The sequence below is a fragment of the Monodelphis domestica genome, chromosome 1 (assembly GCF_027887165.1).
Source record: "Monodelphis domestica isolate mMonDom1 chromosome 1, mMonDom1.pri, whole genome shotgun sequence".
Taxonomy (NCBI): Eukaryota; Metazoa; Chordata; class Mammalia; order Didelphimorphia; family Didelphidae; genus Monodelphis; species Monodelphis domestica.
Window position 1 is genome coordinate 116,463,612 of NC_077227.1, and position 15,410 is coordinate 116,479,021.

At 49.2% G+C, this 15,410-nt stretch overlaps 1 protein-coding gene across 6 annotated transcripts in view; it reads left to right on the top strand.

Annotated features, from left to right (window-relative positions):
• Window positions 1-15,181, top strand: part of SEC31B (SEC31 homolog B, COPII coat complex component) — a 30,503-nt gene extending 15,322 nt beyond the window's left edge. For 3 of the 6 annotated variants that reach the window (XM_007479208.3, XM_007479209.3, XM_056805471.1), the window contains 20 exons: window positions 248-390; window positions 1,042-1,141; window positions 2,033-2,194; window positions 2,870-3,022; window positions 5,030-5,260; window positions 7,893-7,967; window positions 8,333-8,428; window positions 8,710-8,809; window positions 9,522-9,700; window positions 9,890-10,016; window positions 10,254-10,399; window positions 10,787-10,960; window positions 11,078-11,245; window positions 11,717-11,894; window positions 12,073-12,396; window positions 12,668-12,726; window positions 12,911-13,057; window positions 13,320-13,439; window positions 13,740-13,811; window positions 13,930-15,181. In XM_007479208.3, the coding sequence (XP_007479270.2) occupies window positions 248-390; window positions 1,042-1,141; window positions 2,033-2,194; window positions 2,870-3,022; window positions 5,030-5,260; window positions 7,893-7,967; window positions 8,333-8,428; window positions 8,710-8,809; window positions 9,522-9,700; window positions 9,890-10,016; window positions 10,254-10,399; window positions 10,787-10,960; window positions 11,078-11,245; window positions 11,717-11,894; window positions 12,073-12,396; window positions 12,668-12,726; window positions 12,911-13,057; window positions 13,320-13,439; window positions 13,740-13,811; window positions 13,930-14,115 (2,940 nt within the window). In that variant the 3' untranslated portion in view covers window positions 14,116-15,181. Of the gene's footprint in view, window positions 1-247; window positions 391-1,041; window positions 1,142-2,032; window positions 2,195-2,869; window positions 3,023-5,029; window positions 5,261-7,892; window positions 7,968-8,332; window positions 8,429-8,709; window positions 8,810-9,521; window positions 9,701-9,889; window positions 10,017-10,253; window positions 10,400-10,786; window positions 10,961-11,077; window positions 11,246-11,716; window positions 11,895-12,072; window positions 12,397-12,667; window positions 12,727-12,910; window positions 13,058-13,319; window positions 13,457-13,739; window positions 13,812-13,929 lie in introns of all 6 variants that reach the window. The other 3 variants (XM_056805466.1, XM_056805467.1, XM_056805475.1) reach the window with 2 other exon arrangements.
• The last annotated feature ends 229 nt before the right edge of the window (window positions 15,182-15,410 follow it).

Sequence of the window (15,410 nt, forward strand, 5' to 3'; positions counted from 1 at the left end):
TGAGCCAAACACCTGTGCATGAGTGCCCCCCAGGTGGCCCACCTCCCTGCTTGGTACTCAGCCTCTACCCTCCTTCATCATGAGCCAGCAAGGCTTTACTAGTGCCTAGCATATGGCTGGCATCAGGCATGTCTCCATGGAAGAGACCAAAGAAGCAATGCCCTCACTTTAGGGAGCTCACAGCCTGGCTGGGGTTAAACATGGAATGGTCAGACACAGTATAAGGTGGGACCTGTTTGACCCTCAGATGCACTGCTCAGGCCTGGCTTGGCATCCAGAAGTGGCTACGCAGCTGGTGCTGTGCTCTGAGGATGATCGTCTCCCAGTGATCCAAATGTGGGACCTACGGTTTGCCTCATCCCCACTCAGAGTTCTGGACAGCCACAGCAGGTAGTGCCAGACTTTCCATCTTTGTTGTTGGGAGGTAGCTGACCTGGGTTCTTGACCCTGTTCCTGCAGCTCTGAGACCATAGGTCCCTGAAAGATTGCTGCAGACCTGGATTATGGAAAATAGTTTGAGATTCTAGCCATCCTCTTTGGTCCTCATGGGTTTTGTGAGCCTCATAGTGCATGGCTACAATTGGCACTGAAGGCCTTAGTCAACCATTAGTCAGTTGTGGCCTCCAAGAGCAGCCAGGGGTCATTGAGACTATTTAGGTCAGCAGTTATCCTCTTTGGGAGATTCCCTCAGGCTTTTATTTATGTTCCCCAAGACTTAGCAACAACTAAAATTGAGATTCCAAAACCTCGACCCCCTACAACAGCTGGCACCTTCCTGAAAAGCTATGCCCCAAGAACTGTTGTTGCCACCCTATAGCCCACACATAGCCAAATCACTCATATTTGGCCGTTGAACCTTCCTTCACAAGACAAAAACCAAGTTCTCATTGCCTTCCTAGGGATAGACAGTAGCCCTAGACCTCATTCTAAATAGATGCCATCTATTTAGGCAGTCTTAATTGGTACTTTTTGCATTAGCATATCCTTCAGGAGAGAAACAGATGCCATAATGGAGTGACTTCTGACTTCTGGACTTTTTAGGGGAGTGCTGTCAGTGTCATGGAGCCAGGCCGACCCAGAGCTACTGCTCAGTAGCGCCAAAGATAATCAGATCCTGTGCTGGAACCTAGGAAGTGGAGAGGTGGGCAGGGGCTGCTATAAGGGGTAAAATTTATGGTTGGATGGAATATATTTTGAATTGATCACCAGGGATTTAATTACTAAATCCCAATGAATTACTCAAGTCAGAATGCCTGTTATGGTAGTTTATTTACAGTAGAGGAAAGACATTAAGGAAATGAGAGAGAAAGAGAGAAATAACTGCTCCAGCCTGGTCTGAACCAAGCAGGAATTCAGAGGCCTCAGCAGGGGGGTGGTGATGGTGGCAGAGGATTAAATTTAACCCAGCTTCCAATTATGAGGCCTCTTCCAAGATGAGGGGCCTCTCCAGAGGCTGGTGCCTCCAGAAAGCCAAGGAAAAGGAATCAGCTTTTTCACTCACCACATGGCAGTCCAAGGGGAAGCAGTCTGAGATCTCAAGCCCAAGCTCCTCCCCAGTCAAGTTCCAAGGCCAAGACCTCCTCACAGGAAGTGACCGCAAAATATAAAGGCAGTTCTTTGCGTTACTTCCTATGTCTTACATGTACCAATGGTGGCTTAAACTTGACTTTAGACTGTGCTGGGGGGCAGTCAGTTGTTTCTGATTTGTCACTAGTACACATGGGTCATAGACCTTCCTCCTCCACACTTAATCCTTAAATGGGGGTGTATACTTTCCTGGTGGCTAAAATTCTAAAGAATAAGTAAGGTGGAGTACATTTCAATTTCACACTGCCCCAGGAGTGGGTAGTAGAGGACAAGAGAGGGAAGTTGGAGGAGGTAGAAGGTGATGCCCGGGGAGCTAGACCTTTGAAGAGCCACTAGAGCTTGACTTTGGGGATGCTGGGGCAGGAGGGATAGCTCTGTTTGAGACATGTGCTCAGGCCTGCCTTGCTGGGGGCTGAACCATGATGACTGGATCTCCCTACATTAGGTGGTATATAAGCTGCCCACACAGAACCGATGGTGCTTTGATGTCCAGTGGTGTCCGCGGAACCCTCCAGTGTTCTCAGCTGCCACCTTTAATGGCTGGATCAGTTTGTACTCAGTCATGGGAGGAAACTGGGAAGCCCAGCAGAAGACCCAAGCTGACAAGGTGAAAGCAAAGGGTGGGGATGGTAGGTTCTAGGGGGGACTGTGACCGGAGCAGGCAGCCAGGGCCAGTTGTTTTGGAATCTATGGCTTAGGTTGGACATGGCCAGCATTTTGAGGGGCAGACTTGGCAAGTCAGCACCATGAGAATGACACGGGTCCTGGAGTCAAGAACCTGGGGTTTAGGCTCTGACTTTGTTATTAACTTACCTGTGATCCTTGGGGTTCACAGGGTCTTCCTTTTCTCATATATAAAATCGGGAAAAGAATAACACTTCTAATATCCATCCTTGTGATAGATATTAATATTCCTTACTTTAAGGACTATTTTGTACAGGTGTGTTTATAACCCTAAAGCAGTCAATGAATGTGAGCTGCTGCTGTTTTTATGTTTATAGAGTGCCTGGCAGCTTCTAATCCTCTCTTTCATGAGGCCTATCAAAGAAGTGAAGGCCCTAGCACCCCTGCTGTCATGCCCTGCAGGGAACATCATTGGGGTCAAATCCCAAGGTGAACCCTGACTTGCAGTGGACTCTGTTTTTTTCTCTCAGCTACATATTATAGAAGCCAGGACTCTTGAGGGCAGCTCAGGCTGCTGTAGGTTGGCATTTATGTGACTTGGGGCCTTGGCTGGATCCTTTGCTTCATGCTAGTGACTCATCCATGCTTCTGCCTTCAGATCTCATCTTCTTTCAGTAGCCTTGATCCGTTTGGCACTGGCCATCCTCTTCCTCCACTGGAGGTACCAGAGCAGGTGGCCCATACCAACTTAATTCCTCCATTGAAGAAGCCCCCGAAATGGATCCGTCGGCCAACAGGTGCCTCATTTGCAGTAAGTTCTATTCTTCTCTTGTCAATAGAGAGACAGAGAGAGAGGGTGTGTGTGCATGCATGCATATAGAGGGATCAATGAGCAGGAGTAAACTGTCTCACATGCGATCTTGTACAAATCACTTCTTTAGACCTCAGTGTCCTCATTGGTAAAATGAATGAGCTTAGCTCACTTTCCTTTCAGTCTTATGTTCCTATGAAATCCCTGCTGGGTGCTTTGGAGGAAACAGAGGCCTATGGGGTTCCTTCCCCCAAAGACCTTTTATTGAAGATGACATTGTCTAGAGGATGGAGCAGCCTTGATAAGCCAGTTTCTGAACCTGTAAAATGGAAGTAGCAATGCTTATTCTACCTATTTCAGGTCACAGGATCATGGGTTTCCACCCAGAAGGGATTGTAGAGGTCTTCTAGTTCAACTTCCATATTTTGCAGATGAGGAAATGGGGACCTAAAGGTGTTAAGCAACTTGCTTTGTGACCCTCAGGTAGATCTAGTACTTGAACCAGAGATCTTCTCACTTCAGATTTAGCACCCTTTCTACTGTGTTATGTGGTGACTTATGAAGATAAAATGAAATAATGACTTGTAAAACACTTTGTAGCAGCAGGTGGGTGGCCCAGTGGATTGAGAGCCAGATCTAGAGGCAGGAGGTCCTGGGCTCAAATCTGACCTCTGACACTTCCTAGGTTTGTGACCCTAGGCAAGTCACTTACGCCCTGTTTCCTAGCCTTTGTCCCTCTTTTTCCTTGGAAACACTACTCAGTATCAATTCTAAGACAGAAAGTAAAGGTTTTAAATAACCAAACATTTGTAAATTGTAAAGATCAATGCAAATATATTCCTTTCTAGCCTTTTCTGGAATACAAATGTAACAGCTAAGTATCCAAACTTTGATTCAAAATAAGGACCCATAGGAGTCAAGAGAGAGGGGGTTGATACAGGCTAGTGAGTCAAAGAAGACATAAAGAAGATGGCCCTTCCTCTGGGGCTTAAAAGATGGGAAGGGTTTGGAAGGGCAAGGAGAAGATCAGAGAACACCCTTTGTGGGGAGGAAGGACCAGATGCATGAGTAAGTCTTGTGAACTCTGGGGCCAAAAGGCCAAGGGTGCCCATGGGAGAGCAGACAACACTGAAAAGAAAGATTTTGATTGGTGGACAGAGGAGTTTGGCTTTCCTTTTTTGTCCAGCGAGAACGATATGTGAGGAGAGTAGTGGCAGGACTCTGTGTGCTGTAGGGGATGTTAATTTGACACTGATGTGCAAGACAGCTTGGCCTAGGGAGAGCCTAGAGGCAGAGCAGCCACTTGGGAAACCGTTGCAGTGACCAGGAGCAAGGGATGAGAACCAAAACTAATGGTGGCATTGGGGGGAGCAAGAGGTAAGAAAAGTGTCCAAGATCTGAAGGAAGAAATGACAGCCTGGAGAAGTAGGGAGAGGAGAGAGAAGACTTGAAGGTGACAGCAAGGATTTCCAGCCAGGATGATGAGGATGGTGATATTTTTAGTGAACAAATGTCTGTAGTGAAGTCTGGAACACTGAGTAGCACAACTTAGAAGGACTCGCCCTTCTCAAGCGACTCCTGTTTGGAGAAGGCATGTTCCCTAGGGATCTAGCAGTGGCCTGAAGCCTGGGGAGTTCTCTTCAGGTCAGTCTGCCCAAATGCATTAAGCAGCCTATCTCTCTGGCTCCCCATTCCTTCTCTAATGGTCCCAAGCTCCTCTTACTCATCAGGTCATTAGAGTTCAGAGATGGAAGCAAACATCAAGACTATCCAGTCTTTTATTTTAAAGTGTGGAAACGCAGGTCTAAGAGGTGAAGTAACTTTTCCAGAGTCACATAAGTGGCAGAACTGGAATTCAAATGCATGGTTAACAGTGACTCTTTTCCCTCAATGAGGTACTGTATTCTTTGGTGGTGGTTGGAAGAGGGGAGAACAAGGCACAGACCATGTTCTGACCTTTAGCATGTGAGTAGACTACATGTGACATTTCTTCTTCTATTTTTACAGTTTGGGGGAAAACTGATCACCTTTGGTCTGCCCAGACCCCCAACCCAGCAATTACCACAGCCTGTCTCTCGCCTCATCTTCATCAGTCAAGTTACCACAGAGTCTGAGCTGTTGGCACGGTCCATGGAACTACAGGAGGCTTTAGGGTCAGATAGTCTCCTGAATTACTGTCAAAGCCAGATCCAGCGAGCTTCATTGCCCTCTGAGAAGGACATCTGGCAATTCCTAAAGGTATGAGGCTCAGTGGATGCCCATGTCTGCTTAGAGGCTTCACCTCTAGGCTAGCTCCCTAGTCATGCACTAGGCACAGACTAGTAATGGTATCTGGGAATGAGAAGCTGCTACACTGACTGAGGGTGAGGTGTTAGGAGAGATGGTGGAGGGTCAAGGAGAGTCTGCAACGGTGAACAGCAAGGCAGAAGATTCCAGGAGAAAAGGATTCCAGGTCTTTCCTTCAAATGTAGAATATTTTTACATAATACTTTTATGACTGGAAGAATGAAAAGGTAGTAGTGGAGAGGCCAGAGATAAGTGGTTATACAAGATGAATAATGTTAACTAGAGACTAAGAGGGATAGATTCTGGGGAGAAAACACAGGAGCAGGAGATCAATCAATCAGCAAATATTTATTAAGCTAAGCACTTGGGATACTATAAGAGACAAGAGGCACCTGCCCTCAAGGAGCTCACAATTGAATGAGGGAGACAACTAGCAAACAAATATGTACAAACAAGCTACAGGAAATAATTAACAAAGGGATGATACTAGAATTAAGAGGAGTTGGGGAAGGTTTCCAGTAAAAGAAGGAATTATAGTTGGGAATTAAAGGAAGCTAGAGGGGTCAATAGTCAGAATAGAAGAGGGAGACTGTTCCAGGCATGAGGGACAGCCAGGAAAATAAAACCCCAAGCCAAGAGATGGAGGGCCTTATTTATAGAACAGCAGGAGGTCAATGTCATTGGACTGAAGAGGGCATGATGAGGAATAAGATATAAGAAGACTGGAAAGGCAGAAGAGAATGAGGTTAGGAAGGACTTAGAATGCCAAACAGCATTTTGCATTTGCTCTTGGAGGCAATGGACAGTCTGTGGAGTTTATTGAATAGTGGGATGATGCAATAGTCCAGGCAGGAGGTGAGGAGGGCCCTCAACAGGGCAAGGGCAGTGGCAGAGTTGAGAAGGAGAGGCATTCAAGACATGTTGTGAAGATGGAATCAATAGGCCTTGGCAATAGATTGGATGTGGGAGATGAAAGATAGAAATTTGGGATTCCTCCTCTGTTTTGTGACTGAGGAACTAAGAGGATAGTGCTACCCTTTACAATAATAGGGAAGGTAAGAGGTAGGGAAGGTATAGATAGAAAGATAATGAATTCTGTTTTGGACATTTTAAATTTAAGAAGTCTACTGGACATCCCTGTTGAGATATCTGAAAGGTAGTTGGAGATGTAAGATTGAAAATCAGTAAAGAGATTGAGTCAGACTAGGTAGGTTTAGAATCATCAGCATAGAGAGATTGTAATTAAATCCATGGAAGCTGATGAGATAACCAAATGACATTATTGAGGGAAAAGAGAAGAGAGCCCAAAGACAGTATATTGAGGAACACCTGTGATTAGAGAGCATGATCTGGGAGAAGATCCCGTAAAGGAGACAGAGAAGGAACAGTCATATAAGTAGGATGAGAACAAGGAGGTAGTAGTATCTTGAAAACCTAGAGAGAAGGGAGGCTCAAAGAAGAAAGTGTAATCAATAGTGTCAAAGGCTGCAGGAAGGTCATAGAGAAAAGAATAGAAGACAGACCATTGGATTTGGTAACTATGAGACAATTAGTAACTTCGGAGAGAGCAGTTTTGGTAGAATAAGATCCAAAGACGTTAAAAAAGTGAGGAGAAAAAATGGAGGCATCTCTTTTAGAGGAGTTTAGTTATTATAAAGGGCAGAAGAGATATAGGATGCTAGTCAGTGGTGATGGAAGGCTCAAGAGAGGATAAAGGAGGCATGGGCATGTTTGTAGGCAATAGGGAAGAAGCCAAAAGACAGAGAGATTGAAAGTAAGTAAAAGGGTTGGAATGACAGATGGGATGGTCTATTGGAGGAGTCAGGATGGGATAGGACTGTTTGAACATGTAGAGATTAACCTTGGTAAGGAGCTAGGCTACCTTATCATGTGAAGTGGAAGTGAAGGGGACAAAAATAAAAGAAGGCACCCAAATGATAGGAGATGAGGAAGAAGAGACAAGAAGGAGCTCTTGGCAAATGGCTTCGATTTTTTTCAGTAAAAGCTGGGTCTTCCTGAGACATCAGAGGTTGGTTTGGGTGACAGCTGATCACTAGGCATCAGTCTCAGTTGTAACTAAATCTAGGTTACCGTCTCTAGGGAAAGAGGGCACAGGAGGAGCTCTTGTTAGAGTCATGCTGAGCAGACCAAATGAAGTGCAAAGAACCAAGTTAGGAAAATAGGGAAAGTTTGTAGCAAGCCTAGATTGGAAAGAGCCCAAGGAAGCTTGGCCTCTATCAGAGGGCAGCAGAAAATGGGTTAGTCCCCCCTTCACTGTGTGGAGAGCATGAGGTCTGAGTAACAGAGTGGCTCAAAATGAGACTCAATGACTTTGGGTGTCAAACAACTCAGAAAGAGTTCAGTCTCCAGGCATTTAAAGGGAAGTCTGTTCTCATGCATTCAGAGCAGGACACCAAATTAGAGGAGAGTTGGCCTTTGCCTTTGCTCACATAAGTCGATTAAGACCTCAGCCCAAGCCATTTCAGGAATACAGAGAACCTTGAACTTTTTGGAATATCTCCTCCTAAGTGGGATTCAGGAGAGGTCCAGTCATTAATTGACTGACTTTACTTCTGTTCCCTAGGTCACTTTGGAAAAGGAATCCAGGACCAAATTCCTCAAGCTGTTAGGATATAGTAAGGAGGAGCTGTACGAGAAGGTGAGCTGCTCTCCAATTCAGAGACCTGTGCCAATTTCAGGGAGCAAGAAAATCTATCAGAAGAAACACAGAAACTGGGCTCCTTCCTAGTCCCCTGGGTTTGGGTCCTTTTCATCCCTTAGACTCTGGAGGCCAAACGATGGCCAAAGGTTCCCAGACAGGTCCCTCAAAAGATTCATGGAGTCTTGATGGGCAAGCAGAGGGAGTGAGGCCTCAAGGCAGTGGGGTGTGAGCCCATCTGAGAACATAACCTGCAGCCCCGTTGTTTCCCCCAGCACACACCACAGTTCTTATCCCATGTCCTTGTGTACAATAGAGGGCAGAGGGCTTAGTCTGAGAAGATACTCAAAGCTCTCTTCCTGCAGATGGCCACATGTTTGAGGAGTGGTTCAGAAGTAGGTGAGAGTCTTCACCCCAAAGGAGGTGACCTCCACTGGAACAGACAAGCCTTCTGCAGGCAGGTGTGGTGGGAGCCCTTCCTGGACATTCTCAAGGCACATGGGAGGGCAGTCTTGGGACATTGGGCTACCTTCCCTATAGTACTTGGCTCCTCAGGTGCCTGTAGAACCCAAGGTGGGGTTGGGCCTTAGCTGGTTCATCCTTTCCCTTCCCACCCTCTCCCCTGAGGGTATAGATAAGGGAATGGACTCACAGAGGGGCTCCCCTAGCTAGCCAAGAGCCTGTGTCCTAGAGCACAGACCCTGGGTTGTCACCTCTCTCCATCCTCCCCCTCCTGGTATAGGGCTCGAGACGCTCTTCGGAGGAATCTGCTGCGTCCTCTGCCTTCTTTGATGAGCTTGTCCCTCAGAACATGACCCCGTTGGAGATCCCTGTCACAGAAGGTGCCCCCATCTGGGGGAGAACTGTGTCCAGGCTTGTGCAAACCCAGGCAATAAGTCCCATGCTCCTATATGGAGCATGGGGGAGGAGGGGCCACCTCTGAGCAGAGGTCATGTGCGAGACATTTCCTGGGTACAAAGAGTATCTTCCCACTTCCCATCAACTTCACTTTTTCTCCTGCTTTGTCTCACTGTCTGAACTTTTCCTTTGAGATGGTTTTCCAGGGTGGGTTCATCCATTGCCTGGTGGGAAGGGCTTAATAGAAGATACTGGCTTGACCAGTGCATGTAGTGTCCTCTCTCAGTCCTTCTGACTTCCTGTCAGAGGGACAAAGAGGCTCTAACACCAATTGAATGCTCTCTTTCACCAAATATACAGTTTTAGTGCTGTCCAGGCTCCTCCCCAAGCTGGAATATTCCTGGGCAAACTCCAAAGGGGGATAAGAGTAGAGGGTCAAGTAAGGGGAATTATGAAGGTTGCAGGTTCTATAGCTGGGTAAGGGGATGAGAGCTATGGGTCTTATATTTTAGAGGGGGGATAATGGGAGGCTTGGGTCTGGTGGACATTGTAAGGGGTCTTCTATGTAGTTGTGGTTGGTGTGAGTTACAGGTTCTGGTGGGAAAGGGAACAAGGTCCTATGTTTATGAAGAGAATCTTGGGAATGAAACAAAGCCCTGGGTCTATGATTTGACTGAAGAAGGTTGGTCCTTTTAGACACTGATGGGCTGCTAAGCCAGGCTCTGCTGCTGGGAGAACTGGGCCATGCTGTGGAACTCTGTCTGAAGGAGGAAAGGTTTGCAGATGCCATCATCCTGGCTGGAATTGGTGGGGATAAGTTGTTGCGGAAAACTCAGCAGCGCTACTTTGCCCAGAAGAAGTCCAGGATTGCCTCAGTATGTATCAGTCACCAGGGAGGAGAGACACAGACTTGGGACATGTGTGATAATATTATAGTGTGAGCAGTGCATCCTGCACATGGTCTTTCCCAGCCACTGGGCCGTTCGGGGATCCCTTCCTCCCAACACTCACTTCCCTGTGCCCTTAAGCCTCAGAGCTAAAAGCCTTTCTCTACTTTTCTGTAGCTTCTGGCTTGCATGGTGGAGCAGAAGTGGAAGAACATAGTATGTTCATGCAGTCTGAAGAACTGGAAAGAGACTCTGGCCCTGCTGCTGACACACTGTGGCCACCAAGACTTCTCTCAGCTCTGTGGTAGGTATGCCCAGTCTTCTTCCTTCTGCCTTGAGCCTCCTTTCTTCATACTGCATCTCCCTGGTCAAATGAGGCAGGCTAGTACTGTCTAACTGCCACTCCATATCCAAGGTGTGCCATGCCTCCCTGTCCAGCCATGGAGCCTATGCCATCTGGTTACCAGGTTTCCTCCTGGAAGAGAGGCAGAATGAGGTAGCTTGGATTTCCAGTATTAGCGAAATATCCTTTTCCCTGCAGATATGCTGGGAACCCGCCTAGAGCAGGAGGGTGGGGGAACATTGTCTGCTGAAGCCTGCCTCTGTTACGTCTGCTCAGGAAATGTGGAGCGGCTAGTGGAGTGCTGGGTGAAAATCCACCAGACTTCTTCACCCATGGCTTTGCAGGTATGAGATACCTGGATATTGGATACTGAGGCAGGCACTGATGATCTGGGATCTGCTGCAAAGGATCAGAAAAGCTAGGACTAGCGACTAGCGAGGCCCTCAGGGTTTGGAGCCTTCTTAGGGAGAGGCAGGATTGTAATGAAGGAAGAGGATGGCTTTGTTTTGGGTGGGTCTGAGCAGGTTGAACACAAAGGAAGATGGTAGCCAGAGTCAGAGGATCACCAACTTTTTTCTGTGGGGAATAGCCTCCCCATAGATATCGGGGCTTGGTGTGAAGGCCATACCCCAACCATACTCTCTGGGAAGGCTCTGTGATGTTGAGTCCCTGGAAGCTAGTCAGACGGGAAGGGCTTCTTACCCTTATCCTTTTTCTTCTTGTCACTAAAGGACCTGATGGAGAAGGTGATGGTTCTTAGTAAGAGCCCAGAGTTGCTCCAGCACCCAGAGGGGGCAATCTCTGGTCCTGTCACAGCCGACAGAATTACTCAGTATGCCAGCCTACTGGCAGCACAGGGCAGCCTTGCCATTGCCATGAACTATCTCCCAAGCCACTGTACTCAAGTGAGTGAGCCCCTGGCAGAGGAGGGCTGAGGGAGGGATAGAGGAAAAGATGGATGAACTTAGGAGGTCAGTAAGCTTGGGCTTTTGTTCCATCTCTCCATGTTGTTTATATTGCAGCCTCCTGTCCAACGGTTGAGAGATCGCCTCTTCCATGCCCAGGGGCCTGGACTCCTGAATCAGCAGCCCCCTCCTTTCCCCTTTCCCCGGATCCCTGTGAGATCCTCTCCCCAACCTAGAGGCCTTGGAACTCAGCCCCACACTGCAGGATTCCGGCCCCTTCAGCAGGTAAGGCTTTGGTTGCAGTGGGATAGGGATGAAGAAGCGTGTGTGGTGGGTTCACATATGTGGAACGGAATTTGCATTTAGGGACAGAAGAGCAGGGTTAGAATCCCAGTTCTGCTGCTTCCTCGCCTCCTATGACCTTAGGAAAATCTTTTAAACTCTACAGCTCAGTTTTCTCATTTGTAAACCAAGGAGTGGTGATCATTCTGCAGGCCCCTTTTAGGTCTAACTCCTGCAAACAGTGGATCTCAGATCTTGAGGGGGTATCAGGGACATGCTGAGAACCCCTAAGTGAGAGAATACCCTTCCCCTCCCAAGGCCCAGATTGGATTAATAATCATAGCCATCTCCTGGCTGGCCTTATAATAGCAAAGGATCATTTCTACCAATAGAAAATGGGGAGTTGTTTCCTCCTCTATCTCCTCCCTAATCGCCTGGCTTCCATCTCATGTGTGGATCCCCCTCTCTCTGCAGGTCCCAGCTCCACCCCCAGGACCCAGGGTCTTCATGTCTCAGCCCTCAGCAACGATGCCGTTGGCCCTCACCCACCAAAACACCTATCAGAACCCCAGAACCCAGACCAGTAGGGACTCTAAGGCAGCAGGCCCTCGGCTGGTTCCACCTCCCCCACCAGGTCCTAGAGTAGGGACAGGTGAGTGAGTTGATAGGAATAGAGAAGTAGGAGAAGTTGGCTGAGTTCTGGCCTGCTCATGACAGGTGCCATTCTCCCATTCCCCTCTCTGACTACTCTCTGGGCTCATGTCCTAAGTCTCCTTTGTCTGGGTCAGGGCTCTAAGGGTCACCTGACCTCTCTCCCATTTCCATTTCAGCTCTGCCTCAGCCACAGCTGCTGGGAGTGCAGCAGACCCAGGCCCCCGGTCCTCTGGGCTTCCCAGGTGCCCAGATTTTCCCTGGGCCACCTCCACCAATGGCTCCTCAGACAGTGTCATTTCCGGGCTCTACTTTCCTAGCAGGGGCCCCAGGCCCATCCACTTCCCTTCCCGCCTGGTCCCCAGGGCCTGCCCCCCCACCCCCCATTGGCTCCCAACCTCCGGTTCCTCCCATTAGTTTCCCTATGACATGTCCTTCTGGAGGGCCTGGTGCTCCCGTTTCTAGAACTTTGCCAGCCACCGGCATCCTGGAACCCCAGACAGGTCAGTTACTTTTTCCTTCTTCGTCCCTTGTGTCTCCTTCCCACAGGGCTTCTCCCATCAGTCAGGTCTCCCTCAGAAAGCTCCTTTCTGAAGCAGTCTACCTTCTATCACTATCTGGAGCCTCGTGGAGTTAGAGAATTTTACATAGGGGAAATGGTTGAAGATGAATAACTATGCATTGGTCTAGCTGGCAGGGAAGGGGAAGGTCTGTTCATCTTGATGGACCATAGTCCCTTATTTTTCTTCCTTTCTATCCCTCCATGCCTCACAGGGCCCCGGGAACCCTGCAGAGATACCTCAGCTTCCAAGGGAGGCCTCCAAAGAACAAAGGTTAGCCACTCTGCCCACCCCCTCCACAAGCACCCTGGCTCCACTCATTTCCCCACACACACCACAAACCCATTTACCCACCCACTGCTTCAATTGCTCTCACTCTCTTTTACTCTTCAAACTTCCATAAGAGCCCAAGGAATCTCCTAACTGGGCCTGCAACCTTTCATATGCTTCATTTTAGCTGCCTGAGATGTTTACTCCTCCAGCCCCCATCACTGCTCCTATTGGGAATCTGCCCCCTAATCCTCGAGAAGTCCGCTCACCCGGCCCTCCTCTCTCTGGCATGGGTCAGGCTCCCCCAGGAGCTCCAGGAGAGCTTAGTCTACAAGTAAGAGGAGCGAAGGGGGAGGCTTCTTCCCCCAATGCCCCTGTGCACAGAGACCTTACATTTTACTTCACTCTCTGGTGGGCCAGAGCCCCCCTTTCCCCAGAGGAATCAAAGTGGCACTGTGGGGACCATGGAGTCAGTCCTCAGGGAATGTGGGATAGAAACAGTTTGTCTGCTGATACGGCCTGGTCTCTATGTCTTGTGGTCCTGTCTGGACTGACCAAACCCTCTGACTGGTCCGTCTGTCTGTCTCATTTATCAGCAGCTACAGCAGTTGCCACCTGAACCAGTGAGGAAGAAGGAGATCCCCCCAGAGCACCGGCCCCTCAAGACAAGCTTCGAAGCCCTTCTCCAGCGCTGTGCTCTGTCAGCCTCTGACCCTGTGCGTATGACCTTGAGGTGGGAGACCCTGCCCTCCTCTCCCTCCCCAAAGGACAGGCTCCAGGTTATCCTCCCCCCCAGCAGCAGGGCCCCGCTCAGCCCCTCGACTTCCTTTCATGATCTGGAAAGGCTAATCCCTGAGGGTAAGAGAGCAAAGGTTGCTCACAGTGAGACCTTTGGTCAGGGGCAGCTCAGGCCCCACCCTGACTGATCGACTGACCGTAACAAGGTGGAGGAAAGAGCTTTTCGACGCTGGTCCCTAGCCAGATCCCAGCCATACATCTTCTTCCCTTACTTTCAGAAGACAAAACGGAAGCTGGAGGAAGTGGCCTTGAGACTGGAATACCTGTATGAGAAGCTGCAGGAGGGAATGGTGGGTACCTCCCCTTTTTTTCTTCTTGAGCTACATTTCCTAGCCACATAGGGAGGGCCAGTGTCTTCCCCTGAAGCCCACTGACCCTAACCCAGTGTTGCCTTCTGTCCCCTCACAGCTGTCTCCCAACGTTTTGGCTGGGCTCCATGAGGTCTCCCGATGTGTGGATACTGGTAGTTACGAGCAGGCCCTGGTGGTGCACACCCAGGTGGTGAGCAGCAGCAGCTTTAGTGAGGTGTCTGGCTTCATGCCTGCCCTGAAGACCATCCTCACCATTGCCCACAAGCTTCAAGGGGGACAGTGAGATGGGCCACCATGTCCTCCTGTCCCTCTTTCTGTGGTTGGGAGACTGATGAGGTGCTGAGATAGATGGCGATGGATGGATAGATGGCATGTGTCCCACCTTCCCTCTCTCACCCCCTCAGTCTCTCTTCCTCTCCCGTATCTCCAGACTCCCTGTCCTAGATCCTAGACATGGGTGGGTGTCGATCCAGTGGGGCCCCTTCCCCAGCCTGTGTGAGAGCTGACTTGGCTTGGCTGTGTGTTGTAAAGGCAGATCCTCATCCCATCCTTTACCTTTTCTGCTTGGCTTGCTTCCTTCAGCCCATCCTAGATTCCTTTTAGACTCCACTGTCTCCCAGCCTCATCCCCTCTGCAGCCTTCAAAGAGGGTGAAAGAGAAAGGACTCTGCATCCTCTACCCTTTTTCCACCAGCATTCTAGGCACCCACAAGTGTTCTTTTCTCCTCTCTTTTGTGGTCCTGCTCTCACCCTCCTTAGGCCTCTCTCCAGTTCTGTTAGAGTTAGACAAGATCTGGCTAGTGCTCAGTCCATATCCCTGGTCAGTGAGGGAGGATGAGGGAGGCACCAGGCTATAGAGAATAATGGAGACTAGGATCTCTTCTATCAAGTACGCTCAGTAGTTGGGCTGGGCAAGTTACTTTTTCCTCCTTCCTCCAGAGAACAGATTCCCTGGGCTGCAGGGGTGTCTGTGCGAGTGCCCAGGAATCCGAGGTCTCAGTCCACACACTGCCTCCTTTCCCCTCTCTGGACTGATGGCTTGTCATGTAGTCATAGGTGATCATCGGGACGTGCATCCTGTGGGCCCAGAGGACTGTTAGACCTTCCATTCTGTGGCCCCAGGGGCTCTGGGATGTGGGGAGCGCGTAAGAGAAGAGAGGACTTGCCCTTGTTCTGTCCTCTACAGGTTAGCCCCCAGGGATAGGGAACTCTTAAGGTCCTCGGCTCTTCTTCCTCTAAGCTCCTCACCATGTGCCTCAGGCCTCCTTCTTTGGCTGCCTCTCACCCTTTGGATTCTGCTGTTTGATGCACTGAAATACTGGAGGGTAAAATAAAGCTGCTTTGATTGTATCCCCTCAGTTGTCAGAGCCTTCCTTGTCCCTTTCCTTACCAGTAGAAAGCCCTTCCTGAACACTTGCCATGGGTCCCACATGGTCTCTACTGTCCATTAAGCTTAGTGATACAGAGCTTACAGGATGGGCACAAGATAGTGCACACAGAACACATTCAAGGCTGTGGGACAGTAGGGGCTCAAGGGGCCTTTCTTGAGAAGGCTAAACTCATTTGAGGGGTGGGGAGG